General features: G+C 37.4%; 6 protein-coding genes and 1 long non-coding RNA gene across 8 annotated transcripts in view; 5 read left to right on the top strand and 2 right to left on the bottom strand.

Moving 5' to 3' along the window:
* LOC149654071 (retinol dehydrogenase 11-like) overlaps positions 1–2193 on the top strand; it is a 44884-nt gene extending 42691 nt beyond the window's left edge. Inside the window, exon 5 of the mRNA XM_089845449.1 lies at positions 98–2193. Within this exon, the coding sequence (XP_089701575.1) occupies positions 98–527 (430 nt within the window). The 3' untranslated portion in view covers positions 528–2193. The remainder of the gene's footprint in view (positions 1–97) is intronic.
* Positions 654–3174, bottom strand: LOC149654070 (uncharacterized). The gene is made up of 3 exons (XM_089845442.1): positions 2359–3174; positions 2080–2222; positions 654–2012 (listed from the first exon to the last, which is right to left on the bottom strand). Exons 1-3 carry the CDS (start codon positions 3172–3174, stop codon positions 830–832), a joined length of 2142 nt encoding a protein of 713 aa, XP_089701568.1. The 3' UTR covers positions 654–829.
* A 338-nt stretch (positions 3175–3512) lies between these two features.
* LOC149654069 (cathepsin L-like) lies at positions 3513–7244 on the top strand. Of its 2 annotated transcripts, XM_089845445.1 has the most exons (11): positions 3513–3578; positions 3656–3757; positions 3827–4073; positions 4358–4468; positions 4530–4646; positions 5746–5830; positions 5925–6038; positions 6102–6353; positions 6417–6682; positions 6761–6854; positions 6944–7244. In XM_089845445.1, exons 3-11 carry the CDS (start codon positions 3837–3839, stop codon positions 7087–7089), a joined length of 1422 nt encoding a protein of 473 aa, XP_089701571.1. In that variant the 5' UTR covers positions 3513–3578; positions 3656–3757; positions 3827–3836; the 3' UTR covers positions 7090–7244. The 2 variants fall into 2 exon arrangements, with proteins under 2 accessions (XP_089701571.1, XP_089701570.1); XM_089845444.1 differs by having other exon boundaries at positions 3532–3757.
* Positions 7245–7251: 7 nt separating this feature from the next.
* On the bottom strand, positions 7252–9024 carry LOC149654067 (uncharacterized). Its single transcript, XM_089845451.1, has 6 exons — positions 8948–9024; positions 8493–8872; positions 8368–8433; positions 8240–8296; positions 8114–8167; positions 7252–7585 (listed from the first exon to the last, which is right to left on the bottom strand). The coding sequence occupies exons 2-6, from the start codon at positions 8554–8556 to the stop codon at positions 7416–7418; spliced, it is 411 nt and encodes a 136-aa protein (XP_089701577.1). The 5' UTR covers positions 8557–8872; positions 8948–9024; the 3' UTR covers positions 7252–7415.
* On the top strand, positions 7897–8438 carry LOC149654068 (uncharacterized). Its single transcript, XR_016370492.1, has 2 exons — positions 7897–8015; positions 8094–8438. It is a non-coding gene; the product is annotated as an uncharacterized LOC149654068 (long non-coding RNA).
* A 482-nt stretch (positions 9025–9506) lies between the features above and the next one.
* On the top strand, positions 9507–18334 carry LOC149654065 (aminopeptidase O-like). Its single transcript, XM_089845209.1, has 17 exons — positions 9507–9909; positions 13179–13641; positions 14475–14638; positions 14747–14837; positions 14928–14991; positions 15647–15768; positions 15850–16036; positions 16678–16784; positions 16845–16953; positions 17023–17130; positions 17204–17244; positions 17315–17372; positions 17446–17505; positions 17573–17653; positions 17830–17952; positions 18030–18116; positions 18186–18334. Exons 2-17 carry the CDS (start codon positions 13187–13189, stop codon positions 18327–18329), a joined length of 2001 nt encoding a protein of 666 aa, XP_089701335.1. The 5' UTR covers positions 9507–9909; positions 13179–13186; the 3' UTR covers positions 18330–18334.
* Hsl (hormone-sensitive lipase) lies at positions 10228–12666 on the top strand. Its single transcript, XM_089845210.1, has one exon. It carries the CDS (start codon positions 10228–10230, stop codon positions 12664–12666), a length of 2439 nt encoding a protein of 812 aa, XP_089701336.1.
* Positions 18335–26644: the final 8310 nt, after the last annotated feature.

The following is a 26644-nucleotide window of genomic DNA, read 5'->3' as shown; positions in this document are numbered from 1 at the left end:
TTACCGTAATTTTAAACAGTAATTTTTTGGACCGCTTTTGACGTTATACGCGTTATTTATGGGCTAACACTACAGAAATATCTTGATTTTAACGCAGAATCATTATGGTCTCATCCATCGCGCAAAAATACGGAAAATTAAACCCGAATGACTTCGGTAACGCGACGAGTCAGAGTTCTATGAGCTGTTATTGCGACTCCAAGCTGGCTGTGAGTGTTTTCGCTATGGAATTAAGTCGAAGATTGATTGACACGGGCATCACGGTCAATTGCTTGCATCCCGGCGTGGTAGGGTCACCCATATTGAGATCCTTCCCCAAAATATGTCAAGTACTTTCGACGTACTTCTTCAAAACACCCAAACAAGGGTCCGAGACGTCAATATACTTATCATGCGCGGAAGAACTGGAAGGCGTAACCGGCAAGTACTTTATGTCAAAACGAAATGCCTCGTTACCTAAAATTGCTCACGATGAAAAGCTAGCCAATAAACTGTGGTCTTGGAGTTGCGAAATTACTGGTTTATAGCTTATACCATCGATTTGCGATTCTGCAGCTCATTTTTACGTTTTGTGTTGTTCGTCCAAGGCATTCTGGTCACGGTTAATAGTATTTAAATATATATAATTTATATTTGTAACAAATAGAAGAAGGGAAATTCTCAAATAATTTTAATAGAGTGACAAAAATACGCTTACGCACTTGTTGCGTTATACAAAATAATAGAATAAACATTTTTCTTCAAACGAATTAACATAGGTTTTATGTATACTCTTATACACATGAATACAAAATTGGCACTTGAAATACTGTTTAGTTGTACATTTTATTTATTGGTTAGAGGCGTGAGAGAAAGGAGATACTGTTGGACTAGTATCTTGTTGGTAACCTAAAACCATTCGTTGGTATTGCTGAATATGGGCATCTTGTTGCTTGTATTGTATGGGTGACGCTTTGATATCTTGCAGGTAAAGTTGCGGTGAAGACTCACTACCATGCTGGTGAAGTTGCGGTGAAGCCTCGGTATCACGCTGGTGAAGTTGCGTTGAAGCCTCGCTACCACGCCGGTAATCTTGGGGTGAAGCCTCGCTACCACGCTGGTGAAGATGCGTTGAAGCCTCGCTACCACGCCGGTAATCTTGGGGTGAAGCCTCGCTACCACGCCGGTAATCTTGAGGTGAAGCCTCGCTACGACGCCGGTAATCTTGAGGAGAAGCCTCGCTACGACGCCTGTAATCTTGAGGAGAAGCCTCGCTAACACGCCGGTAAGCTTGACGTGAAGCCTCGCTACGACGCCGGTAATCTTGAGGAGAAGCCTCGCTACCACGCCGGTAATCTTGAGGAGAAGCCTCGCTACCACGCCGGTAATCTTGAGGTGATGCTTCGCTACGACGCCGGTAATCTTGAGGCGAAGCCTCGCTACGACGCCGATAATCTTGAGGCGAAGCCTCGCTACGACGCCGATAATCTTGAGGCGAAGCCTCGCTACGAGGAGGGAAATCTTGAGGCGAAGCCTCGCTACGACGCCGGTAATCTTGAGGCGAAGCCTCGCTACCACGCCGGTAAAGTTGAGGTGAAGCCTCGCTACCATGCTGAGAAGATCGCTTAGATTTCTGAACCCAGCTTGGAATATCATTTAAACCAGGCGTTTGGTAGGGAACATCTTGGTCATGACAACTGACATCACTCTTATCCAGGTTTTCAGAAACATTAAGGTCCGATCTCGGAATGATTTTCCTGAATGTTAAATTTATTCTTGGGTGCAACGTCGAGCATCTTGGCAAAGAGTGATACCAATGGAAGTTTGTTGGGTAATTCATCAGCAAAAGCGAGCCATGCTCAAGCTCGATTCGTTTGTCAGAAATAGTAGTTGTCCTCTTAAACTTGACGTCTTTGTGACGTAGTAAAAATTCTCTCTGCTGTCCAAAGGACATTGAGGCAATTGGTACGTAGGGGTCCAGGTCTGGTTCATCATCACGATGTTCGCCAATGCAATCTTGACCAGAGTTGTATCTAAAAAGAAAAAATCATTTGGACGTTCTTGGGGGAAAAAATTCGTTAATTAGTTTATCAATTTTACCGGTTAACTAAGACAAAGTTGTAATCAGCTTGGGCCAATTCCCTAGCTATTAGACACAATACTTTTAACAAAGGTGTCCATGGTTTGGCGGGCAAGGTGTTACCAGAAAAAGTGTATGTCAAACCTTCGTCTCCATATGCAGCCTAGTACAAAAATGGTGTTATTATACTAATTTTTGTTTGCTCTATCTTTTACAGGAACAAAATGGGTAAATCTGATGGCGTTTTATAGACATCCTCACTTTCTAATGCTATAGCGATGGAATCACTCAAAATTTACCTGTTTTCGTGGTATATTCCTCCATTTTCCATATATATTGACTTTAGTCAAATCTCCAGTGAAATATTCCACACCATTTTCCAGTTCTTGAAATATTTGGTCCGAAATATCTTTTTCAAACAAGTTATAATAGGAAAGATCCAATTTTGGGCCTCTTATCTTTACAACAACAGTGTTTTTCAATGTTTCAAATTTTTCTTGTAATACTGCAACCACTTTGACTTCACTGTCCAAGTCATCCTCCACTTCTTTTTCTTTGGTATTATCATTATTTTCTTTGGTATTATCATGATCTTCCCCCTCGGAAGTATCGCTGTCATTTTTAGAGAGCTTGGCCCAGTTGAAGTAGTGTGTTATTTTCCTCCGAATAGCTGAGGTTTTGCAAAGTTTCTTGGAAGGCTTAATTGGCTTCTTCAGTTCAATAAGAGATTTGCTTTCCAACGTGGAATCGTCACCAGGTTCAAGATCTTGTTGCTCAGTACTGTCTGGTTCTGGTATATCCCCTTGGGTTTGTTCCTCAGTCTTTTTCAGGTCATCAGTTGTTAAATTACCAACATTCTCTTCCTCTGTGTCAGTGTCGCTTGATGTTGATTTAGGCTTAGTTTTGTATAGTGATTTAGCATTATCCGGAGGTGTCAATTCAATATGGGCTGGGACAATTTCGTCAACTTTAAATACCATGTTCATTAAGCCTCGCGTTGCCGGTATTTTAGCAATTTTCAACCTCTTGCTTGACTCATGTTTAATTGAAGTGCTTGGGGCTTTACGTTTCATTACTTTTTGTTTTATAAAATCGTTTAAGACTTTATTAGGCATGTTTGAACCTCTACTGTGGTGTGACACGCGGTGATTGAACGCGCCAGTTTTTCAAAATGACTTAGAGAAACCCGCTACCCAATAAGGTAAGCTGTAAGAGTACTGTCGTCCGCTAGTTTTTCTCAGGAGAGCGGACATAAGCATACTGCTTTTTGGACATCTTAATGTAAAATGAAATTAGGTTTTAAATAGCTTTAATCCATTAATTTCATTATAAATGTATTTCATTTGAAAACTAACTGTAATTATTGCGCGATCCATTTAGTTACGGTTTTATATTTTGAATTTGGAATGATGTTCATTTATTTCTGTACTTATTTCCGATATTAATGTCTGCTAAAAATAGTCAGGTGATTGAATGATTACTGGATGATCAGTTCTTTGTTTTAGGTCAAGTACTTTGTGTCAGTTGTCAATTTCTTAATCACACCCCCCGTTTGTTTAGGCTATCTAACGATTCCATTGTTTCCAAAATCATTAGATAACGCTATCAAAATTCAGAAAAGTATAAATAGTATCTTCAAAAACATTTTTCGTTGCTAGCAGCAGGAGAGATTAATATTTTTGCCAAGGCTTAACAAAGGTAATTTTAATTACGCAGTTATGTATTATTTTATTAATGGTTTTTAGCTGTTGTTTCTGTATTTTATAGGTCTACAAGCATGAAGGTTACATTATTAGCCGCATTAGGCGTGATTGTACTTGTACAATGTGCCTTAGGCCAAAGAAACTCTGGAAGTAGAGGTGCTAATAGAGCCCCATTAGCTGGTGGTTGGTCTGAAAGAAAGATTGATGAAGGCGTTAAAGACGCTGCTAAATTTGCCACAGTTGAATTAAGCAAGTCTAGCAACAGTCTTTATCATGATAAAGTTGTAGAAATTATTTCAGCTAAGTCTCAGGTATGATATTGTCATGGTTATCTCTTCTGTACCTTAACCTGTAAATTTGCATTTCTATTTTGTATTTTTGTATATTTCTGTATATTTTCTTTTTTTTTTCCCTATGGAGCTGTATGACCTTCTGATAGGGTTCTAGCTCGTCAAATAAATGGAGCAAAAAAAAAAAAAAAAAAAACCTATAGAGTAATGGCACCTACTTGCCTTTGACTGTATTAAGCTCTATGGGTAGTTAACATGGAGTGCCACTACTCTATTTAATTAATAATCTGATATCTTCAAATAAGGTTGTGTCTGGTGTTAAATATGAAATTACTTACACCGCTGGCAGAACTACATGCCACAAACACAAAGTTAAGGCTGAAGATGTAGAATCTTGCGAATTGGATCAAAAGGAGGTTTGATATTTAAACTTTAAATGGTAAATAATCATCATAATAATAATCATTGCATCGATAGCCTTTGGAAACATGTGTTGCGGTTGTTTGGAGCCAACCCTGGCTTCAAAAGAAGACACTTTTGAAGATAAAGTGTGAACCAAGAAAGAATGTTGTTCAACAATCAGATAAAAAGAAGGTACAATTAGAATTATCTAATTAATTAAGTGATGTGATTTGTTCTTTTTGTTTTTGCAAAAAATGTGATGTGATGTTTGTTAACAGTCACGTTAAATTTTATACCAATATTATTTTTATTAAGGTTAAATTATGTTAAGGAAACGTCTTAAAATTTTATTACTAATTAACCAAGTTGTTGTTTAAACTAGAAAGCACCATGCATTTCAGCTTTCTGTGCAATTGCAATTTAACCCAGTTTTTTTTCTAAATTGCATTGCCTATCCCAAACATTCCAGCTTTTCTTGCCTTTGTAACACAAGTGTAGAACCTGTTATGTAAAAAAAAAAAACACATTTAAGTTTATTGGAATAAAGTTATTTTTATGGTTTAGAAGCTAACGCCTCTTGTAATTTTTTTACCTTCTAGTTTTGTTATTCCTTAATCTGTTATCTATTGTCATTATTATCTCTCACCTAAGACACGCCCCTTTTAAATTCCAAAAAATATAGTCTTCTAGTAGGAACTTTCACACCCTCCTATCTCTTACCTGATTTTGGCGACCATATATTGCCCTAGTTCCTTAATAAAACATTAAAGTCCTCAGATCAAGGAATACAATAGACATATCTCAGTTGTGACGTCATTGCCTAGGTAAAACGTCACCGACTTAGCTTTAGCTTTGGCAGTGGGTGGCCATGTTTGGTACCGCTTTGGTTCTATAGGGAAATAGTATAGATGATGTCACACTAAGGCTTCTAAGATAGCTCTATTTAAACTACCAATATTGACGTCACGTCCCTGTAGCTTCTCCCCTCTCAGTACCCCTCGACCCCCCCCCCCTCTCCAATCATTTCCTAGGTAAAACGTCACCACTTAGCTTTGGCAGTGGGCGGCCATGTTTGGTACCCTTTGGTTCCATAGGCAAATAGCATAGGTAATGTCACACTAAGGCTTCTAAGATAGCTCTATTTAAACTACCAATATTGACGTCACGTCCCTGTAGCTCCTCCTCTCTCAGTACCCCTCGACCCCCCCCCTCTCCAACTCCTCACTCAAAATTCCGAAAGGTTTTGTTTCAATCAAATTTAGTTAACAAACAAATCTGTAAATCTTTCCAGCCTCTTCGTAAAACATTGAGTGAACAGAAAAGATTGTTTCAAGGTTTTCAATATCAATACAAAAAGGTTTACTCCACACCTGAAGGTCATTACCTTTTTTTTTTCTTATGTCCAGTCCTGTTTTTACTTTTTTTTCTCCCGCGAAATTTAAACGTATGTACACACGCGAAATTTTATAGAAAGCAACCTACGATTCAAAATTTTCCAAAACAACTTGAAAAGAATTGATCTATTGAACAAATATGAACTTGGAACTGGAAAGTACGGAATCACTGAACACGCTGATCTTTCTGGTAAATCCAGATTGCCATGGTGGTTTTACTTCTGAAATGACCTTGGGTCACTTTGTATCATAGCTAAAGAATTCTACAGGAAGTTCTTGGGTTTAAAACCATCATTGGCGCAAAAACAATACAAGTCCGGTGAAAAAGCCGTCATCACCCGAGTAGCTGACTTACCAGAGTCTTTTGATTGGAGAGAAAAAGGCGCCGTCACTGAAGTTAAAAACCAAGGATCCTGCGGTTCTTGCTGGGCATTTTCCACCACTGGAAACGTTGAAGGACAATGGTTCTTGTCAAAGGGACAACTGATTTCTTTGTCCGAACAAGGTTAAATATGCCCAAACGCTCTAGTTTCAAAACGAAGTCCTTATCTCATTTATGTTGTCCCAGAACTCGTTGATTGCGATAAGTTAGACCAAGGTTGCAATGGAGGTCTCCCTAGCAACGCCTACGAACAAATTGAAGAATTGGGTGGTTTGGAGCAAGAAAGCGACTACCCATACGAAGGCGAAGACGAAAAATGCAGTTTTAGTCAAAAATTGGCTAAGGTTAACATCAGCGGATGGGTCAATGTGTCCTCGGACGAGACTGACATGGCTAACTTTTTAGTGACAAACGGACCCTTGTCCATTGGTATCAACGCTAATGCCATGCAAGTATGTAAAGTTTATACCAATCCACCGTCCAGTAGCTTCTTAACCACCTCCTAAACCCCAAAATGTTTTGGTTCAAAGTTCTACTTTGGTGGTATCTCTCATCCACCGAAATTCTTGTGCAGTCCATCCAACCTTGACCATGGAGTACTAATTGTTGGATACGGAGTCCACAGTAATTATACTTAATACTTTTAATGGCAAATAAGCGGGACCTTAGGACCTAGGGACTAAACCTTGGCCCCTTACTTCCGTTCCGTCTAGCTTATCCATTGTTCCATAAAACTCTTCCCTTCTGGATCGTGAAGAACAGTTGGGGCGCTACGTGGGGTGAACAAGGATACTATCGCGTTTACCGTGGAGATGGTACTTGCGGTCTCAACCAGATGGTTACATCCGCTAAGGTTTAACCAATGAATGGGCTATAATTCCTAAATCCATCAGCTACTTCGGAAAAACTTACATATATTCTCCATTTTGCTAATTAAATATACTCATAAATTTCTTACGACGGTCATTTTTTGTATGCTTAAATTTTTAAAATAAATTTTGAAATAGAAAATTACAGCGTGTTATTTCTTCAATTTTTTTATTCAAAAGATCATTGCGTTTATTCGTCCATTGTCAATACAATCAATCATTTTGTATTACACCTTGAGCTTTGAGAGCGTTTGCCTTTCATTTTTTTGTATTTTTCCTGGTTTTGGATTGGTTTTAGGGTTAGAATGAAGGAGGCCTATTTTAATAGGCCATTTTCCATCGAGAAAGGGTTCTGGTTTTTAGAGTTCTTGAAACATCCTCCAATGCATCGCCGATGGGCGTGTCTGCATCTCAAAAACGCCGGTTTACTCTCAGACAGCCTGCTACATTCTAAGAAATTTGGTATGCACGTGTCGATGTAACAACCTGTAAAAATACCAATGGAAACTATTTAGGCCTAAAATCCTTTTGGAAATCTCTATAAGAGTAATGTCAGTTCTACGTATGCAAACGTCATACCCTTCTGTCTCTCAGCTTAGTGTCATCCCCCCTACCAGGCGCGTACAGTATCCCCTCTCACAAAAGCGCGCCTACAGGGAGGGATACACAGTCTACTCCCCTCTCTACCGACACTAATCTATTTTCCTTAACACGTCACGAGACATTCGTGGCGTTTAGGAGATAAGAAGTTGAGGAACCCTCCCACTCTATAATCTATAGACTATACTTGGCAATAACTTAGTTTTTCACGTGTTAAAAGGTAATTTAACCAACTGCATAAAAACAACCTAAACGTGATGATAAAACACGTTATCTATTATATGAATCACTTCGTAAACATCTAATATTTTTCAAGGTGACAAGGTCTTAATCGTTAAGGAAATTATAGAAATTTGTATTTTTTCTACGTCATTTTCAACCCTTCTACGTTCAGGACATAAAGGAGGTACTTACCTACTGCATTGACGATGGATGTACCGATTCCGTTATCGGCCGTGAAAAAGTCAGCTTTATAAAAAAAAAAAAATTAACTGATTAATATCTGTGAAAAGTAATTATCCGTAATTAATATGCAAATACCGGTTGACGTTTCGTCGTCTTCAAGGGCGGGAGAAACTGATTTTTTACTCCACCACGCTTGGTGCCAAAAGGAAGTAATTAGAATATAGTTAAGAGCTTCTTATTTTAATTAGTTTACATGACTCAACTATTTCTTTTTTCGACATTATCCTTCCACGTATTAGACATTAAAGACAGACCATCGTCGTGTAGACCTGTTTTATAGACGATTAAGTTTTATTACCTATAATTACACGACATGGTTTTTTTTTACCAAAAACTGAGCGTTTTTGAAAGTATCCAATAACCAAAAATAGTATTACGATACCGCGGTTCATTTTTAGTAATTGATTGGTTTTAAAATTATTGACAAAAGTATAAAAAGGAGTTATTAATGAATTATGGTGAGGGATTTATTTTTCTATGATGGATGTCCGTCTTTGACCGACGGCGGACGTAACAGCTAGTGGACGAATTATCTTTCTGACCCCGTCTTTTATGCCTCTCTATTTATAAGTTTACACTCATCCACCTACACTTGTGGGTAGGAAACCATTCGGGTATTGGTCAGTTAAACCCATCAAACCCTCGGAGGAAATCAAGTCTATGGTCCTCGTAATCCGACCAAAACGGCCCTTGACCAGTCTCTGGAGTCTTTGCAGGAAAGATAATTGTCTTGGGTCAATGTCGTTTAACGGTGTTTCGAGATCATGATTGCGTTTTTCTAACCTTGTTCAGAATACTCTATGTCTATACCCAGTCCCACTCCGTGCCCATTTCATGTTGGAAGTGCAATATAAGTTTGTGTTCTGAAAGGTCATGGATTTGCTACTTTAGTTTCTTAGGGGCACCTTAGAACTAAATGTAATCTTAGACAGAAATGGATTACTAGATGAACCTCCACGTTCAGAAATATTTAATGGACCTTTATCATATGCCTTTATGTGTAGTTTTCTACCGAGAATTAATTGGAATTTATTATTTATGGTAGATTGCTCAGTAAAGTCTGGCACGTTTGAGGCCGTGTGCGAGGAGCTGGTCACTCAAAGGTCCCCACTTTTACATCATATCCTCAATTCTCAGTTATAGGAAACCTAAAAGTGGTTAGCCCCTCGCTACGTAGCGTCTAACCATCTTTTTTCAAAGGGAAGAGGCAGCTCTCTTCATATAACGTATTCGTAGTTGGGGGAAAATAACATGAAGTGCCAACTTCAACTTCAAGTGATCTATATTATTTATTTTTATGTATTGCATCGGCCTATGAACGTATTCATTGGAAATATTTCTTAGTATAGTACTATATTACAGGAAATATATTTTTCGAAATATAAATGTAGAGGTACTCTTTCTATATATATATATGAACAAAAGTGGATGATAAGAATTATTGAAAGTTTTGTCATATGGAAAAATGAAGAAAAAAGTCTCTGTCCTCCTTTTAAATTCTAAACCAATCGGGAGCTACAATTTCTTTGACGCATATGACGTATGAGCCTCCGCGCATTTGTCGTCCGCTTGTGCTCGTTTAAATGGCGTTTCTAGGCGTTAAGTGGTTTACCGTCGTTACTGTCGTATGGTAGATGTATTTCGATTATGTTTTCGCGTGTAAAATAAGGATAGTTAACTACGAATATTTGTCGTAAGGGTGATTGTGGTTATTTGGATTTGATGCTGATTTTTCTACTGTATCGGTAAGCCATTTCTACTTGAATTTTCCTGCATGAAAGAGTTTTTCCGATTTCTATCCCGAGTTTAACCAAGGCTTAGCTAATTAAAATATTGTGAAATACGAGTCGGCCTCAGTTGACTGAGTTTTTAGTTGATCGACATTTAAAGGAGGTCAGGTTATGATTATCATTTTTTTATTTTAATCTAAAGTCTAAAAATTCGCCTTATTCTTAAGTTTATCACTTGATTAGATAGCGAAACCTGAAGTCGAGGACCTTATATATTTTCAGTAATTCAGTGTAGTGACTAGTGTGTGAAACCCAAAAATTCATTAGTTATAGATGAGGAATCTAGTCACGTCGGATATTAAAAAGATGGATCAAAACTCATTTGACTCGAATAAAATGGACGCTAATCGTCATTTATACACAACGCTGCACGCTTTAGTCGTGAATAACTTGGACTATTTCGGTCGCTGTTCAATGTCTAGTTCTTCTTACGCTAAATTAGTCTCTATTCTCAAATCAATTCGTGAAAATCTTGAATATATCGAAACTGAACGGGAAGATTTAAGCCGAATTGTTCATCTGTATGATGTTGATGAACAAACTCCTGGAAACGGTTTTCGAAGTTACATTAACTTAATGGATATCTTTGTAACCAAAACCATCACAGTTGTTCGGTATATAACTGTCAATCGTCAGTCATTATTCTTCAGAATAGAGAATCAGTGTAAGGAACTAGAAACATGCGCCACTGTATTCAGTGGGTTTCGTACGGGACTGGATTATTTAAAGAAAATGATGGCGAATAACAAAGAAGGTGACTTGTTTTCCCCTGATGGTCACTTGACTGGCCAAGAGCTATTGGATGAGTATGGCAGCTTAGACCAAACTGGATTTTATGGAAAATACCTTGGATTTTATTACTGCGAGTCTATGAGGCGGACCCTTATTGGTGTCGCGGTAGTTATGGCTTCATTCAGCGATTTGTATCAGAAAGGAGGTGGTGCTCTAGTTCACGCAGCTTCATCCGTCATCAATGGTGGAAAATACTCGCTTAACTCAGACCTAAGATCCAGACAAATCGTTCACGTCGCCCAAAATGCTTCGATTGAATTTCTGAAAGCCTTCTGGTCTCTGAGTGAAACCAACTTAATGAAACAAGTACCCAGTTGGTTTTGCGCAGTACCAGCAGTATCTGAAGAAATTTACGTCCCTCCAGAAATTTTATTCGCGGATAAAGTCATTGGCGGAGGTTGTGTCGAGATACCAGTACCGAGTTCTCATATACCAAAAGCACCTGTTCGATGTCGCCTACTTTGCCATTTACACCGTCAAGGTCAAAATCCACCCAATGGAAAGATGAAGAAGTCACCCGCTGAACCATCCTCTTCCTTGTTATTTCACGTCCACGGTGGCGGATTCGTTTCCCAATCGCCGGAAGCGCACGAAATATATTTGAGAGATTGGGCTAAGGACCTCAATATCCCAATCTTCTCTGTTGATTACTCATTGGCTCCGGAAGCCCCGTTTCCAAGGGCCCTTGAAGAAGTGCTTCTATGTTACGTATGGGCTCTTCAGAATTGCCTACGTTTGGGATGGACTGGCGAGAAGATATGCGTGGCTGGTGACAGCGCGGGTGGTAACATCGCGCTTGGTTTAACCTTGAAGACCATCGATTTAGGGATCAGAGTTCCCGATAAGGTATTCTGCGCCTACACTCCCATGATTCTGGATTTAATTCCGTCACCATCGAGGCTTTTATGCGTCATGGATCCATTGTTACCACTCGGTTTCATGCTGACTTGTTTGGACGCGTACGCCGGAGCTAACAGTACCATGGACGTTGATGACGAAATGTCGACCCCATCCTCAAGAAGTCGGAGAACATCGGTGATTCAGGCATTGGATTCCGGCATACATTTACTTATGGGATTTAAAAACCTGGACGTTGAAGATAGCGCGGTCGAAGCGGGGCAATTCTTTGAAGATGATGAGGAAAATGGGAACATTGGACCAACCCCTGATATCCAAAGACACAAACGCCTACGTCGCACGTCCTTGGCTTTAGACACTTCAGTCCTGCGCAAAGATAATCAACCCATTGTCGGATTAATATCGCCAAACTCTAACGAAACGCAAGTTCCTAACGCCGGACATTATGCCGATAATTTTATCGACCAGTATATCAAACCTGGACAAGATCACCAGTTTGAGAATTCATTCGATAAGGATGAACACCTCATCTACGATTTACCCAACGACATATCTTACAGCCTGCAACAAAAGGCGCGTAATACTACGCAAACTTATTTTAAAAAGGCCGTCGACTTTGCCACCAATAATAATTTCTACAAGAGACACATTGCTTTCGCTAAAGTCATGGACGGGGATGTGGTAGACAACGGTCGAGTTCATCAGACCAGCGTCCCGTGGTTTAAAGAATCCAAACAAGTACTTGCCAAGAAGTTTAAACAAATTCGTATTGTTGCTAGTAACCCCTTCATGTCGCCTATTCTCGCCACGGATGAGATGTTAAAGAAAATGCCCCATGTCTACTTTTTATGTCCCTGTTACGATCCAACCCTCGATGACTCCGTCATGTTTACCAGAAAGTTACGTCGTTTGGGACAACCAGTCACTTTAGACATTGTCGACAAACTACCCCACGGATTCTTGAGTTTCTCGCCATTTTCCAAAGAAGCTCACGAAGGTTCAAAATTATGTGTCAAACGTATCGCTGAAGCATTAGACTTGCCAATAAAATCCGCTTTATAAAAAAATCTTTCTCAGATAATCTTGATGTTACATTAATGTCTTCGCGCAAAGAAATACTAGTAACTGGTTCTTATTGGTTGGTAAAGCATCCCACTATTCAAAATATTTTTAAAGACCAAGCGTTTCCGTTTCCGTTGAAACTCAGGCCGCAGTATTTTTTATTTTTGTTATAATTATATTTTGTGACACATAAGCTTTGTGTAAAAATTATCGTTTTTGATTTCAACGCATCGAATATTTTCTCTAATTTAGTTGATATTGCGGATCGAAATTATTTAATACCAAATATCTGTATTATAATCGCTAATTTATTTAAATAATATAAAATATATTGGTTATATAATAGTATTTATAACAGTCTTGTATAATTTGTAATTGTTATTTGTAAAACGTTGTTGAATAAATAAATAAATAAAACTTAATCGTAAATAAATAAAAAATGAATAAATTATTCTTTCACTTTTAAATTACAGTTAGAAATTAAATCGGAAGGTTTGAATTTTGTTTTTTAGTTCCAATTATGGATGAAGTTGAAAAAGATGGCGGCGATCTACCCTTGTGTTCTAATACGAATGAAATATTGGTGAATCATTATAATTTTCAATGGCATTGTGATTTTGAAAGGAAATTATTTACGGGTCACGTGACGTTGTTTTTAAATGCCGTCGGTGATAAGTCACGTTCTTGTGTCGAACACGAGGTTTCCTGTAGCCTTAAAAGAGAACCTTTTTGTTTTGTATTGGATTGCAAGGATATTGAAATTATTAATGTTAAAGAAATAACGAGCGGTGGTATTGGAGAACTTCTTGAGGGAAGTGATTCGATGGAACTTAATTTCAAGGTTGATTCTTGGTCGTTAAAAATTTGGAAAGAAACGTCATTTTGCGCCTTTTGTTTCCCAAAAATCGTACGAATAACTTATCGTACAAAAGAAGCGGGAAAATCCTTACTTTGGGTTAAAGATCAAGACGACAAGTAATAATCTCTCTCTTGTTATGTTAAAAAAATATCTTTAAAGTGATAGTGACAAACTGACAGGTGATATACGTCGCCTTGTACTCAAAGAGGGAAAAAGAAAAAGCATATGTTTATAAGATATGTTCCATAAGTTTGTCACTGGTTGCCGAGAGAGTATGTCATGAAGTACGTAGGTTATAGATTCAAGGTAAAGCGACGCCTGGTGCGTCGTTATGAAAGGCTTAGGACAGACTAAATAGGAAGAAGTCCTGCTAAACCGAGTGTAGTCAATTCTCGCTTGTCGTTCTCGAACTAGCTCATAGCAAGAAGTGATATCTAGTTTATTAGGGAGAAGACATAAATTAGCCACATTTCCAGCTTTATCTCCAGTCCAAACATATAGGAGGTCCGGAGTTAATCCCCGCCTCTAAATTACAACCAGTATCTCATTGGTTCTTGAAAACTCACGTCAGCGCGACGCGAATGACGAAAATTACGTATTTTCCGACTGAGGAGAGGCGAAATAGCCCGGCCTCCTTTTACGTCCCCCCCCCCCCCTCGTATTTTGAAAAGGGGACTGGTACTATGGCGCGCGAATACTTAGGCATCTTACACCTTCTCCCTAATAAACTAGATATCACTTCTTGCTCAAAGTAAGTCTCTTGCCTTACGAACTATAGGAAGTGTCGTCATACTTATGGAACATATCTTTTAAACTTATGGTAAGAGGTTCCCTCAGCCATTGGTAGTCGTCGTGTTACTGTCACTTTTAAAGTTTTCTTTTTCATGCTTGTCGTAAATTTTTTCGGTAATTATAGCCTCAATTGTTCGGAAAATTTCTTTACGTTTAGTCCTTGCGTATATACGTACGGAGCTTGGGTCAACAACAGGTCATTATTTCCATGCCAAGAACCTCCAAACGCGATGGCCACTTGGGAAGCCACTATCAAAGTACACGAGTCATTGACTGTACTTACGAGCGGTGACGAACATTCGCAGATAAACCTTAACAATGGCACGTCAAAAGAAATATATTAACACAAAGATATCGAAATAATTAAACTATACTTTTTCGTTTATACACTTCTAATATGAAGTTCCTAAACTTCTGGTTCATTTTCAGGTTTTAAACAGTATTATTTTTGTACAAAATCAGTATTACCCATGTCTACGTTAGCGATAGCGGTTGGTTATTGGAAATGCAAAACTATAGAGTAATTGAAATTTTCTTCGTGAAAGTGTGAATCAATTTCTGTTCTACTATAGCAGCGTTTTTAATTTAATTTCAAAACTTTCTAATGCAGCGTGACTGGAGAGTTAGAATGCAGATTATTTGCGTCAAATTCGTTAATTGACCAATGTTATAATGTAATTATCTGAAATTAATTAAGAATGGGAGGGTGATTTTGACTATCTTAAAATCAAAGCGTCTTCAAGGTTTAAAAATAGGGAGATTAAGCAATCACCTACAGCTTTGACTCAATTGCTCTATTAGTAACAGAAGTATATAATACTTCTCTTCGAGAGAAGTGTACATAACACAAAGCGGGGTAATTGTAACATGATTCTTCCCAACATAATTTTACGTTTAGAGTAAGATTACTAAACCGAATCACATACGCGATAAATAGTTCCCTCGTTGCTTAACTATTTACCAAGGCGCATGCATGCGCTTGTGCGTTTTTGTCCCACGTCAAGACAATAAAGGTTTGTGAGGGGTTGACTGCTGAGAATTTAGTAAATACCAAACAGTTATAGAATTCGCCATAACACGGTGCGATGCCCATCTGAAGTTTTTTCAGCAGGAAAGCAAACAAAAAGGGTGTCTGGGAAGAATCATGACATTACATAACTAAAGTATTAAGAGGATACAGAGTGTCATCCTTCTTCTATTATCCCCTTCTGAATATAGTAATAAAAGTTCGTTGATTTTGTTGTTTTGTCCAATATAATCACCCTCTCCATTTTAAGTAACGTAATTTCATTTTAAATTACTTAACGACGCGTAATTATGGTTTTCAAGGCGTTTTCCAATTACATTCCAAATTGCGTAGAAGCGACTAGAAAACACATGGGAGCGTATCCATTTCCCAGGGTTGATTTCCTTATTGTTCCTCGTGGTTTTGGCAGTTTGGGAATGGCCAGGTGGATAACACGTCATTCCAAACTTAATATATTTTAGCTTCAGAGGGTTATTTTTTTTTCTTCTTGGAAATGTATTTATAGCCCCAATATTGTATTTCTTTCGCAATCGACTTTAACCCGTGATGGAAGCATGAATGTCCGTTTGGCTCACGAATTGGCTCACTCTTGGTTCGGACTCTTAATTGGAGCCAAAGATTGGACAGAAGAGTGGTTGAGTGAGGGATTCGCCACTTATTTGGAAGATGTCTTTCATTCCACCACCATGAAAGTAAGTTCAAATTATTAATCAATAAAAAAATAAAAATTGGCTAATTAATTGTAGTTAGGATATTTAGGTAATTAACAATAAATAAAATAGTATGGCTAATTAATAATTTGGTAATTTAAAATAAATAAAATAATATGGCTAATTAATAATTTGGTAATTTAAAATAAATAAAATAATATGGCTAATTAGTAATTAGGTAATTAACAGTAAGTAAAATAAAAGGGCCAATAAATAATTAGGTAAATAACAATAATTAAAAGAATAGGGTCAATAATTAGGTAACTAGCAATAAAATATATGATTATAGGTAATGAACAATAAAAAACGTGATTAGGTAATGAACAATAAATAACGTGATTAAGTAATTAACAAAAAATAATTGGATAATTTATGATAAATAAAATACTTGGAACCAATGTTCCCACCGGTCAGGGCAAACCTAGAAAAGTGGGGTCAAAAAGGTCAGGGATTTTAACAACGTTGGGGAATTGATTTTAGTACGTAAATTTTCTTGAGCTTACGAAAATTCCAAAGTTGAACTTTACAAGTCAATAAATATGATTTAACGCATGACCTGTCCAAATGTTGTTGAAGAATCTGAAGATATGGTAATAAATAAAAAACCATTCTTAAATAAACAGTTCGAAGACCCATTTTCATCGGATTACAAAGAATTGCGTTGTTGGATTCGCGCTCAAACTTTGAAAGCTGAAGTTGAAAATACTATTGACGAACTTCAAACGCTTAGGTGCGTTCAACAATAAGGTACCGTCCATTGGTTAAGGTCGATTTAAAGGGTCATTTACAGACCCACTAAAGGTCAAGATATATTAGCCCAAATTGACGAGAGAGACGCTAAAATGGTCAAAAATGGGATGAATTCGGAAAAAGGTTTTTTGCAAGTACATTACATAAAAGTAAATTACCTACCCCGAATATTTTTAAAAATTTATAATATTATCTAAAAGAAAGTAATTAAATTTCAGGGTTATTTCCTGCTAAAATATTTAAGTAATTTAGTTGGAGAAAATTATTTTATGGAGTTTTTAAGTAATTATGTTGAAATTAATAAAGGAAAATTAGTTGATTCTAAAGTAAGGTTAAAATAATTTAAAGTTATTTTAATTAAACTATACAGTATTATACTTCGAAAATGTTTTCTTGTAGGAATTTTTAGAATTTTTCTTCACGACGTTTCCTAATATCAAGTAAAATTATATAAACTCTTTAATTACTTAGCTTAATTAAACTCCTAAGTATGACTTTTTTGTATTTCAGAGAAGAAACGATTGAAAGTTTAACAAATGATTGGCTTGATTCTCCTGGAATTCCTGAAGTAAGATACTTTAATTTTAATTAATCTTAATTTTAAATGTAATTAATCTAAGGATTTTTCGTAATTTTTAAAGAAATTAGATCTTTTCACGCCTTCGGGGACCAATTCATTATACAATGATGCAATTACGCAGGTAGGTTGCGTAAATGTTTTTACTCAATTTAATCCTTATATTTAAAATAATATTCTTGCAATTTCAGTCAAACATCTTGTTAACTTGGTTCAAATCACTTAAGAAACGCAAAAAAACCGCCCAAACTTTAACATTTTCGCCAATAAAGGTAATATTATTTAATTTACTAATAAGTTTGATTATCTAATTATTTCCCACTCTATTCTTAATTATCCTTATCAAAACTCCATATTTCCACTCCACACTTTATCATCCTTAATCTTAGACTTCCTTTTCATATCTCTTTCAATTTGAGTCTTTGACATCGAGAATATTTCATTGCAGATTCAAGTTCAAGAACAATTAGTCATAATTTTAGAAAATCTACTGAATCACGAAAGTGCAATTCCAGTTGCAGCATTTAAAGAGTTGAAAGATAAGTTTTCATTAGCAGATAAAAACCCGGAGGTATGATTAGTATATTGAATGACGACCGCAATCTAATCAAATAAAAAATTAATTGCATAACGCACGTCCCTACTTAGGTTAGACATCGTTGGTGCGAATTAATTACGAAACATAAGATAAAAATTTTCTATGACGATGTTGAAAACTTTATACAAAATGATTTGGTACTATAGTCCGTAATTTTTAATTTAGTTAAATTTAATTTAATTATAAGTTCTTAATTAATAATTTAGGCAATGGGTATTTATCTATACGGAGAACTAATCAATTCTGGCAACGCCTCTCAAAGAAATATTGCCTCAAAATGTTTCCATCAACTTAAAGATGAAATGGAACCTAATTTTAAAATTGAAATTAATAAAATGTTTAATTTCTAATCAAATTTAGCTTCGGGAGGGTTTTGTTGACATTATTGTAGTTTTCAATGCATTTCCCTTGAAAACACGACTATGACAACCATAAGTTCATACGACATGATGTTCTATAAGTTTGTCAATGGTTACAAACTGGAGCTTGTCATGAAGTGAGTGAGGTAGGTCATAGATTCAGGGTAAAGCGAGGGAAGCCTGGTGAGGCGCTGCTGTCAAACGCTTAGTACAGACTAAATAGGAAGATGGAAGTCCTGCAAAATTAACCACAGAGTGTAGGACTTCAATTCTTGCTTCCGTCGTTCTCGAACTAGTTCGAGCTGTAAGTCTCTATGCTATAGCATTACGAAGTATAGGTTGTGTCATACTTATGGAAGGAACATATCTTATAAGCTTATGTTAAAAGTTTCGCGACTTTTTTGCCGTCACCCCCGCATATTTCTAGGGTTCTCTATACCACTCAGAAAAATTTGGCATCTAGGTATGTATAGAAGCGTGACACTGTGCCATCGTGTGTCTGTGAGAGACCACCCAAGTTGAGTGACTGTTGGAGGATCATCAGAGATTGCCTTGCCACAATCCCAGTAAAACCTTTCTTATCGATGGTATCGTATCTCTTAAGCCGTGACCCCCCATTTTCTCCCCCCCCCCCGTTTCTTTTTAAACCCATATCTTAAGTTTACATTAATTCCCACATTTTGCGTAAATGGTGTAATAAAATATATTAGGTTTTATTCTCATTGACGTCAGGTAAATAATAAATATGTTTGTTTCACCTTAATTATAATAATAATAATAATTTTTAAATTGTTTTTAAGTTTTTAGTTATCCAGAAAATGTACGTCAAAGAAACAATATCCCTTTTATTTTGACCTTATGTTGATCCCATGAAATCTGAAGAGGTTAGGTCTTATCACACTATAGGGTCTTTGCGCGTGACGTCAAGTTACCTTCCCCCTTTCCTCTCCCCTTGCCGGCTGCCCGCTCTGGCCACGTTAGGACGCCATGTTGACTTCCCCTGAAAACCGGTTTTCGCCCCTATTTCTTCCCCCTTTTTACTCTGGCGGAAACACCCTATAGACGATTTCGATTGTAGGAAGTAAGGACGTAGACCTTCTGACCCAATAAGCGCACCATTTCATACTTCCCAAGGCACGTTTGAGCAGAGAGATGCTAGGCGGCGTTTATCGCCTTGCCTTTCCATCAAAACTGTCTATACCACTCTCCATCACGTGTGTAAGAAAATTTAAATTTGGCGCTTCACTAACTGTACTAAGTCTACCCTAGTCGGTACCGCCATCATGCGGAATATTCCGGTTTAGTTTTTGGGTAATTAGCAATCATTTGCGTTTTGAAGCCGGCCACGTGGTGTCAAGCATTAGTAGTAAGGTGGATTGCGGGTCGGCCTGAAATATGATTTTATGGGAATTTTAGTAGGATTTTGAGGCAAAATATGTTTTAACAATGCGTGGCCGCCGGTATCGGGTATATTCAAAGCTTAATTATTTTTATTTTCGAACACTTTTACTCGGCGGTGCGGTGTGACGAATTAGTTTCGCGAGCTCGGAAATCTATTAAAGTTAATCTCTTCCCTTAACTAATCAAGCATAGCGAGGTACGTTTCTTTGATCTTCGCCGACGCCGGTACGAATTTTTTTTCAACCCCCTGACCCCCTCTCGCGCGTTGCTTGGTACATCTTAGCGCGCGGACTAGTACACGGTGCCCTTCTTCGGGACCTCAGTGCCTCCATCACGACCGACCAGTTGTTTATTCATCAATTAACTCATAAACAGAGGTATGATACTTGACTTTTCTGCGTAACCAAATTTGGCCATAGACCCCCTCGTAATTGAGTAGTTACAGACTGTAAGGGGACTGTTTGGCGTGTACAAGGGGTACAAAGGTCACGTGGGCTTTGGCGTGGTGTAACCCATGAGAATTTCTTAGCAGACTAATCATGCTAAAATGGTGGGGTTTAAAGGTAATCAGCTAGCTCGAGTGGTCAGCAAATTAGATTTGACTCATTGGTACCCAAGTCAAACTTTGGTCGGGTTCAACACGTGATTTCAGGGCTGAGTCTAGTTTGTTGAAGTCGCTGTTACAAGAAGTAGATGCTTGAGAATTACTATAGAGTAGTGTCGGTAGAGAGGGTAGTATACGGTGTATCCCTCCCTCTAGGCGCGCTTTTATAAAAGGGGATACTGTAGGCGCCTGGTAGGGGGGATGACACTGAGCTAAGAGATACAAGGGTATGACGTTTGCATACGTAGAACTGACATTACTCTATTACCTCAATGTATGTTCGGTTAGAGCTATAAGGGGTAGGTTTTATACTAGAAATATCAATGACGTAGTATACCTTGGCATTGGTACTTTGAACACGTCGTTTTTTCATTGTTTTACGCGTTATTAGAACTAATAATGTAAATAACCTTTGACCCCATGCGGTTACAATATTTTTAAACCTACCCCTCCCTCATCATGGGTTTTGTTCGGTTTATAGGGAGTAGGATTTATCTTTCTTTAGTAATTCCGTAGCTTTAATGCTTGTAATTACGATATTTCTAGATGTATATATATATATATAAAGTAATACAATTGTTCTACGTATTCACCCCCCCCCCTTCGCTTTAACTTAATGATAGACATTAGAGGCGGGCGGGTACAGAAAAAAAACCTTAAGTATTCAAATATACGATAATCATTTTTACTCGCTTCAAGACCACCCATGAAGGGAACGCGAAACTTATCTCTCGCCAATGTCTATACGTATTTTAAACGATTGCCTTAATAATTCTAAAGACTTATTCTTATGGCGAAACGATTAAGCCTCTTTTTCAAAAAAAAAAAAAAAAAACCCATGAAAAAACTAGGCCTAATTGAGAAACATCGACTTCCCATTGTTTGCATTATAATTGACAACGAATTAAGATTAATTATTCTAATTGTTTTACTATTGGCAATCAGGGGAGTGAATTTCATTGCTTTTTAATTGAATTATGCAATAGTTTAACCTTTTAATTACCACTCAAAAAATAATTGGGAACAGCTCCATTAGGACAAGATCGAAATTTTGATTTGTTTTTGAAAGAGTTATTAGACAATATAGAGGACAAGTATTGGGTTATTAGAACATGTTAGAGGACAAGCGTAGGGTTATTAGAACATGTTAGAGGGCAAGCGTAGGGTTATTAGAACATGTGGTGGACAATTGTAGGGTTATTAGAACATGTGGTGGGCAATTGTAGGGTTATTAGAACATGTGGTGGACAATTGTAGGGTTATTAGAACACGTAGAGGACAACTAAGTAGGGTTATTAGAACACGTAGAGGACAGTTGTAGGGTTATTAGAACACGTAGAGGACAATTGTAGGGTTATTAGAACGCGTAGAGGACAGTTGTAGGGTTATTAGAACACGTAGAGGACAGTTGTAGGGTTATAAGAACACGTAGAGGACAATTGTAGGGTTATTAAAACATGTGGAGGACAAGTGTAGGGTTATTAAAACATGTGGAGGACAAGTGTAGGGTTATTAAAACATGTGGAGGACAAGTGTAGGGTTATTAAAACATGTGGAGGACAAGTGTAAGGTTATTAGAACATGTGGATTATAATTGTAGGGCGGTTATAACATGTAGAGGACAATTGTAGGGTGGTTAAAATATGTGGATTACAATTGTAGGGCGGTTAGAACATGTAGAGGACAATTGTAGGGCTGTTAGAACATGTAGAGAACAATTGCAGGGCTATTAAAACGTATCAAGGACAAGTAGGGCTATTAGAACGTATCAAGGACAAGTAGGGCTATTAAAACGTATCAAGGACAAGTAGGGCTATTAAAACGTATCAAGGACAAGTAGGGCTATTAAAACGTATCAAGGACAAGTAGGGCTATTAGAACGTATCAAGGACAAGTAGGGCTATTAGAACGTATCAGGGACAAGTAGGGCTATTAGAAAGTATCAAGGACAAGTAGGGCTATTAGAACGTATCAAGGACAAGTAGGGCTATTAGAACGTATCAAGGACAAGTAGGGCTATTAGAACGTATCAAGGACAAGTAGGGCTATTAGAACGTATCAAGGACAAGTAGGGCTATTAGAACGTATCAGGGACAAGTAGGGCTATTAGAAAGTATCAAGGACAAGTAGGGCTATTAGAACGTATCAAGGACAAGTAGGGCTATTAGAACGTATCAAGGACAAGTAGGGCTATTAGAACGTATCAAGGACAAGTAGGGCTATTAGAACGTATCAAGGACAAGTAGGGCTATTAGAACGTATCAAGGACAAGTAGGGCTATTAGAACGTATCAGGGACAAGTAGGGCTATTAGAAAGTATCAAGGACAAGTAGGGCTATTAGAACGTATCAAGGACAAGTAGGGCTATTAGAACGTATCAAGGACAAGTAGGGCTATTAGAACGTATCAAGGACAAGTAGGGCTATTAGAACGTATCAAGGACAAGTAGGGCTATTAGAACGTATCAGGGACAAGTAGGGCTATTAGAAAGTATCAAGGACAAGTAGGGCTATTAGAACGTATCAAGGACAAGTAGGGCTATTAGAACGTATCAAGGACAAGTAGGGCTATTAGAAGATATCAAGGACAAGTAGGGCTATTAGAACGTATCAAGGACAAGTAGGGCTATTAGAACGTATCAAGGACAAGTAGGGCTATTAGAAGATATCAAGGACAAGTAGGGCTATTAGAACGTATCAAGGACAAGTAGGGTGATATATAGACCGACATGTAGGGTTAGCATTCCATGTTGTCTTCTGATAGATAATAATACATTCAAGGACAAGAAGCTGCCACTTCCTATAAAAGGCTAGAGGAATTAGTGGCGCTGGTTCAAGTAAAATATAAATAAAAGATGGGCACTGCGACTAGGCCCCATCTAAAAATGCTTTCCATTCTAGAGAATATATCGTAGTTAATTTTGATTTTTTTCTTCCAAACTTGAGAGATTTTAAGTCGTGGTAATACTTCAATATAAGTATCACTGTACGTCAAAAAAGTAAAATATCACCCCCTTAAAAAGAATTGTAGCTATAGCAAACCAAGGGTTATAGCCCAAGAATTCCGACGTTTTGTATGACCTTTACCGATCCAACATTCAAACTATAGGACCGCTTTTTTTTCTCCGACCAAGAAAGAAAGAATTTACCGCGGAATTTATGATACCAATAACCAGAAGCTGAACCTAATGAATGTGATAGGTGCTTGTAATCAATTGGCAGAGATCGTTCCGCAGCAGGATTTGACCTCTGACCTTGCCAATAACTTTAACCATACATAAAAATGGCAAAAGGCTATATACCCAAGATATATCTGTGCGTCCAATTCGTATTTTTTTGTACAATTTTGATAACTTATACGGCATAAGTTCGTAAGATATGTGAAGCATAAGTTTGTCACTGGTTACAAACTGGAGCTTGTCATGAAGTGGGTGACGTAGGTCATAGATTCGAGGTAAAGCGACGCCTGGTGACTTGGTCGATGTCAAAGGCTTAGTACAGACTAAATAGGAACTAGATGGAAGTTCTGCAAAATTAACCACCGAATGTAGGACTTCAATTGTCGCTTGTCGTTCTCGAACTAGCTCGAGCTGTAAGTCTCTAGCATTACGAAGTACATGAAGTGTCATACTTACGGAACATATCTCAGTGTTTATTCCAATAGAAAAAAAACTATAGTTTGTCATTGTTAATTTTAGATTTAAAAACATCCCTTGGAATCAGGCTATTTTCATGCAAACCTACGGAGGTTGTTGGGGTTTGCTCGAATGCTCTTTGGGAAGTTGGAGGGGACAATTATATTACTAGATTGCTTTTGGGGACCCTTAGGAACGCCTCCAATATCTGAACCCCCTTAATTGCCAAGTATGCACACCATTGCCTGAGATATCGCGAATTCTACTTGGGTGGTCCAACTTCATCTCGAAGTAACATCACTGCCTAGCTGAATATCCCCTCAAATCCCCCATAGATACTATAAGTTTTAACTTAAACCTGAGGGAAGGGGGGGGCAATAGAGAGAGACTAGAAGAGCTCAATTTACCAATGATTGGAACTTTGGAAGTAGGGGAAATCAAAAACCGCGTTGTAAATCACAAAATAACATTGCAGCTTGATTTCCCCCCAAAAAAGATTTTAGTCTTATTTTTTTTTTTTTTTTTTTTGGTTTTCCAAGAAAAGAAAGGTAAAAAATTAATTGTAGGTTCATTCGATAGCTTTAGAAGATGAATCGTAATCAATTTCAAAGGGGGAGGAGAGTGTATCGAGGGGAAGGATACTCTTCTGTTAAAATTTCTCTGAAAACACAAAAATATAGAATTTTGTTTTAGGTATGTGAACTTATAGAGTCTGGTTGAAAGTTGATTTAAAGTTAAATTAAGGCTAAGGGTTTGGTTTATTTAAGTAGCTGGTCTGAATTAAGTGTCCAACCCCTTATAGATGCGTGGTATTATCATGATGGTTGTTACTCACGAAACTGTTCAGCCAAAACCGAATTTTAAAATTTTCAATTTGTTGTAAATTTACTCGGGCGAATCGCTGAGCTTTATTTTAAATATAATTTTATTTTTTATTTTTTTTTTGCTTATCGCAATAGATAAAACCGGTATACAGGTATAATATTCTGGTCAGTAGTGATTGTGTCTCCCGTGGGAAATTCCATGTTAATTAAATTTATACAGGATAATATTTTGCGTGGAATTGAATAAATTAATTTTGTAAATTTAGGCGAGGAACAAATTCTAGAGATATTTGGAATTGGGATGACGAAGTATGTTTCGCAAATTTAATTTGAGGAAAGACGTTTTTCTAAGCCTTGGCGTTTGTTCAAAAATTACGTAATAACGGATTTTAAGATATCTTCTAAAAATAGACATTTTGGTCTACAAATTGACGTTGCCAGAAATTGGATAGCTTAATTAGAAGTCGAGAAATTTCAAAGCGAACATGAAGTGAGCGCTTGAAACAGTTCGCAGCCTTCATATAATTTGCACAGGGATAGATTTAATTTTAGAAGTAGGAATGGAGGACAGAGTAATGTGGGCGCGCGTCAAAGTCCCGGACCCCCTTCCACGGGACGGAGGGGTATGAAAGAAGAGGCGGGTCATAGCGACAGAGGTAAAAAGGAATTACGTATTTTTCGCCGTCCCCGTCAGCAACGTCATCAAAACGTAGTTTAAGTGAGCTAGCTGAACTTAGATCATTTCAACTTTTCGTTACGTGTTGGAAGGAGGGGCTCTATACTGGGCTATGAGTCAACAGTAGTAAATACTAACCGTTCTCCATTCCTACTTCGAAAATTAAATCTAACCCTGTTTGCATAAGGAGTAATTTAAAGACGTATGCTAAAAATAGACTTTTAGGCCTATAATTAAGAAGTTCATAAAGAGTTTCTATTTTTCCCTTGTACTCTTGAGTTAGCCCCATCCAAATTAGGTCATATTTTAATTTTAAAAGTAATATTGCACCTAAAATATTCAGGGGAAAAAAGAAAACTGATTTTAATTTCTTAATTAGTTGGCCTTTGGGGATGGTTCCCACGATTTATAGCTGATCGATGCTCTCGGTTATCTAATTGTTTCTTCTCTAGTAATTTGGAGAGTAGAAGACTAAATTGGATGGGAGGGGATCATATAGATATGTACACGAAGCCCGGGGCGGGACATCTAATGAAAAATGCCAAATTTAATATTTAATATACACGACATTAAATTCCGTCGTCCAACTTATCCAAGACTGGTTCTGTTTTTCAGTTCGGGCAGCCCAGTATTTCCAAAAATAATATTTAATATCGAAAAGTATGATTTGAGACGGCAATTAAATTAATAATCGGATTTAATTTAAATTTAATTATTTTTATTCCTTTTTTTATTCTTAAAAAAAAAAAAGAAGTCAGTAAAATCTTGAATTTAAACAACTTATTTTAGTTTTTAAAACTTTTTAAGCCTTACCCTTGATCCATAATTAACGCTTTAGTCTAAATAATGTCAAATTTATCAATTTAAAGGTGTAGTATCAACTCAAACGTAACTTTCTTTTATTGGGGTTTTGAAAAAAAAAAAAAAAAATAATAAGATATTAAAGAATCATTAAATAAACCTCGTGACAGGATGTGACCGAAAACGTTCAGTGTAAATCATAATTCCATCTAATTTAGGTTAAAGGTAGGTTCTGCTAGGTTTACCTATCCCTTCAAAGGACTCTGGTATTTTTAGAAATTCATTTTCTTGGGCCTATCTGACACCTCAACTAAATGAACTCCATAACCATAATACAATGGTCAAAATGGGAACCTGCAGGGTCAA

The sequence above is a fragment of the Phalangium opilio genome, unplaced genomic scaffold (genome assembly GCF_054372755.1).
Source record: "Phalangium opilio isolate 3A_F unplaced genomic scaffold, DU_Popi_V2 ptg000079l_1, whole genome shotgun sequence".
Taxonomy (NCBI): Eukaryota; Metazoa; Arthropoda; class Arachnida; order Opiliones; family Phalangiidae; genus Phalangium; species Phalangium opilio.
This window is presented reverse-complemented; position numbering and strand designations above follow the sequence as displayed.

What these genes read in the sequence shown, in the direction of transcription:
- LOC149654070 (XM_089845442.1), bottom strand. Translation starts at nt 3,174, where the DNA reads ATGCCTAATAAAGTCTTAAACGATTTTATAAAACAAAAAGTAATGAAA. An exon ending in GGAATATACCACGAAAACAG is followed by an intron (nt 2,223 to 2,358) that starts GTAAATTTTGAG and finishes TTTTTGTACTAG; the next exon opens with GCTGCATATGGAGACGAAGG. An exon ending in AACTTTGTCTTAGTTAACCG is followed by an intron (nt 2,013 to 2,079) that starts GTAAAATTGATA and finishes TTTTCTTTTTAG; the next exon opens with ATACAACTCTGGTCAAGATT.
- LOC149654069 (XM_089845445.1), top strand. Translation starts at nt 3,837, where the DNA reads ATGAAGGTTACATTATTAGCCGCATTAGGCGTGATTGTACTTGTACAA. An exon ending in GCGAATTGGATCAAAAGGAG is followed by an intron (nt 4,469 to 4,529) that starts GTTTGATATTTA and finishes TTGCATCGATAG; the next exon opens with CCTTTGGAAACATGTGTTGC. An exon ending in GGTTTACTCCACACCTGAAG is followed by an intron (nt 5,831 to 5,924) that starts GTCATTACCTTT and finishes GAAATTTTATAG; the next exon opens with AAAGCAACCTACGATTCAAA.
- LOC149654067 (XM_089845451.1), bottom strand. Translation starts at nt 8,556, where the DNA reads ATGAACCGCGGTATCGTAATACTATTTTTGGTTATTGGATACTTTCAA. An exon ending in TCAAAAACGCTCAGTTTTTG is followed by an intron (nt 8,434 to 8,492) that starts GTAAAAAAAAAC and finishes TCTATAAAACAG; the next exon opens with GTCTACACGACGATGGTCTG. An exon ending in AGACGACGAAACGTCAACCG is followed by an intron (nt 8,168 to 8,239) that starts GTATTTGCATAT and finishes TTTTTTATAAAG; the next exon opens with CTGACTTTTTCACGGCCGAT.
- Hsl (XM_089845210.1), top strand. Translation starts at nt 10,228, where the DNA reads ATGAGGAATCTAGTCACGTCGGATATTAAAAAGATGGATCAAAACTCA.
- LOC149654065 (XM_089845209.1), top strand. Translation starts at nt 13,187, where the DNA reads ATGGATGAAGTTGAAAAAGATGGCGGCGATCTACCCTTGTGTTCTAAT. An exon ending in GGCAGTTTGGGAATGGCCAG is followed by an intron (nt 15,769 to 15,849) that starts GTGGATAACACG and finishes ATGTATTTATAG; the next exon opens with CCCCAATATTGTATTTCTTT. An exon ending in TAGCAGATAAAAACCCGGAG is followed by an intron (nt 17,953 to 18,029) that starts GTATGATTAGTA and finishes GTCCCTACTTAG; the next exon opens with GTTAGACATCGTTGGTGCGA.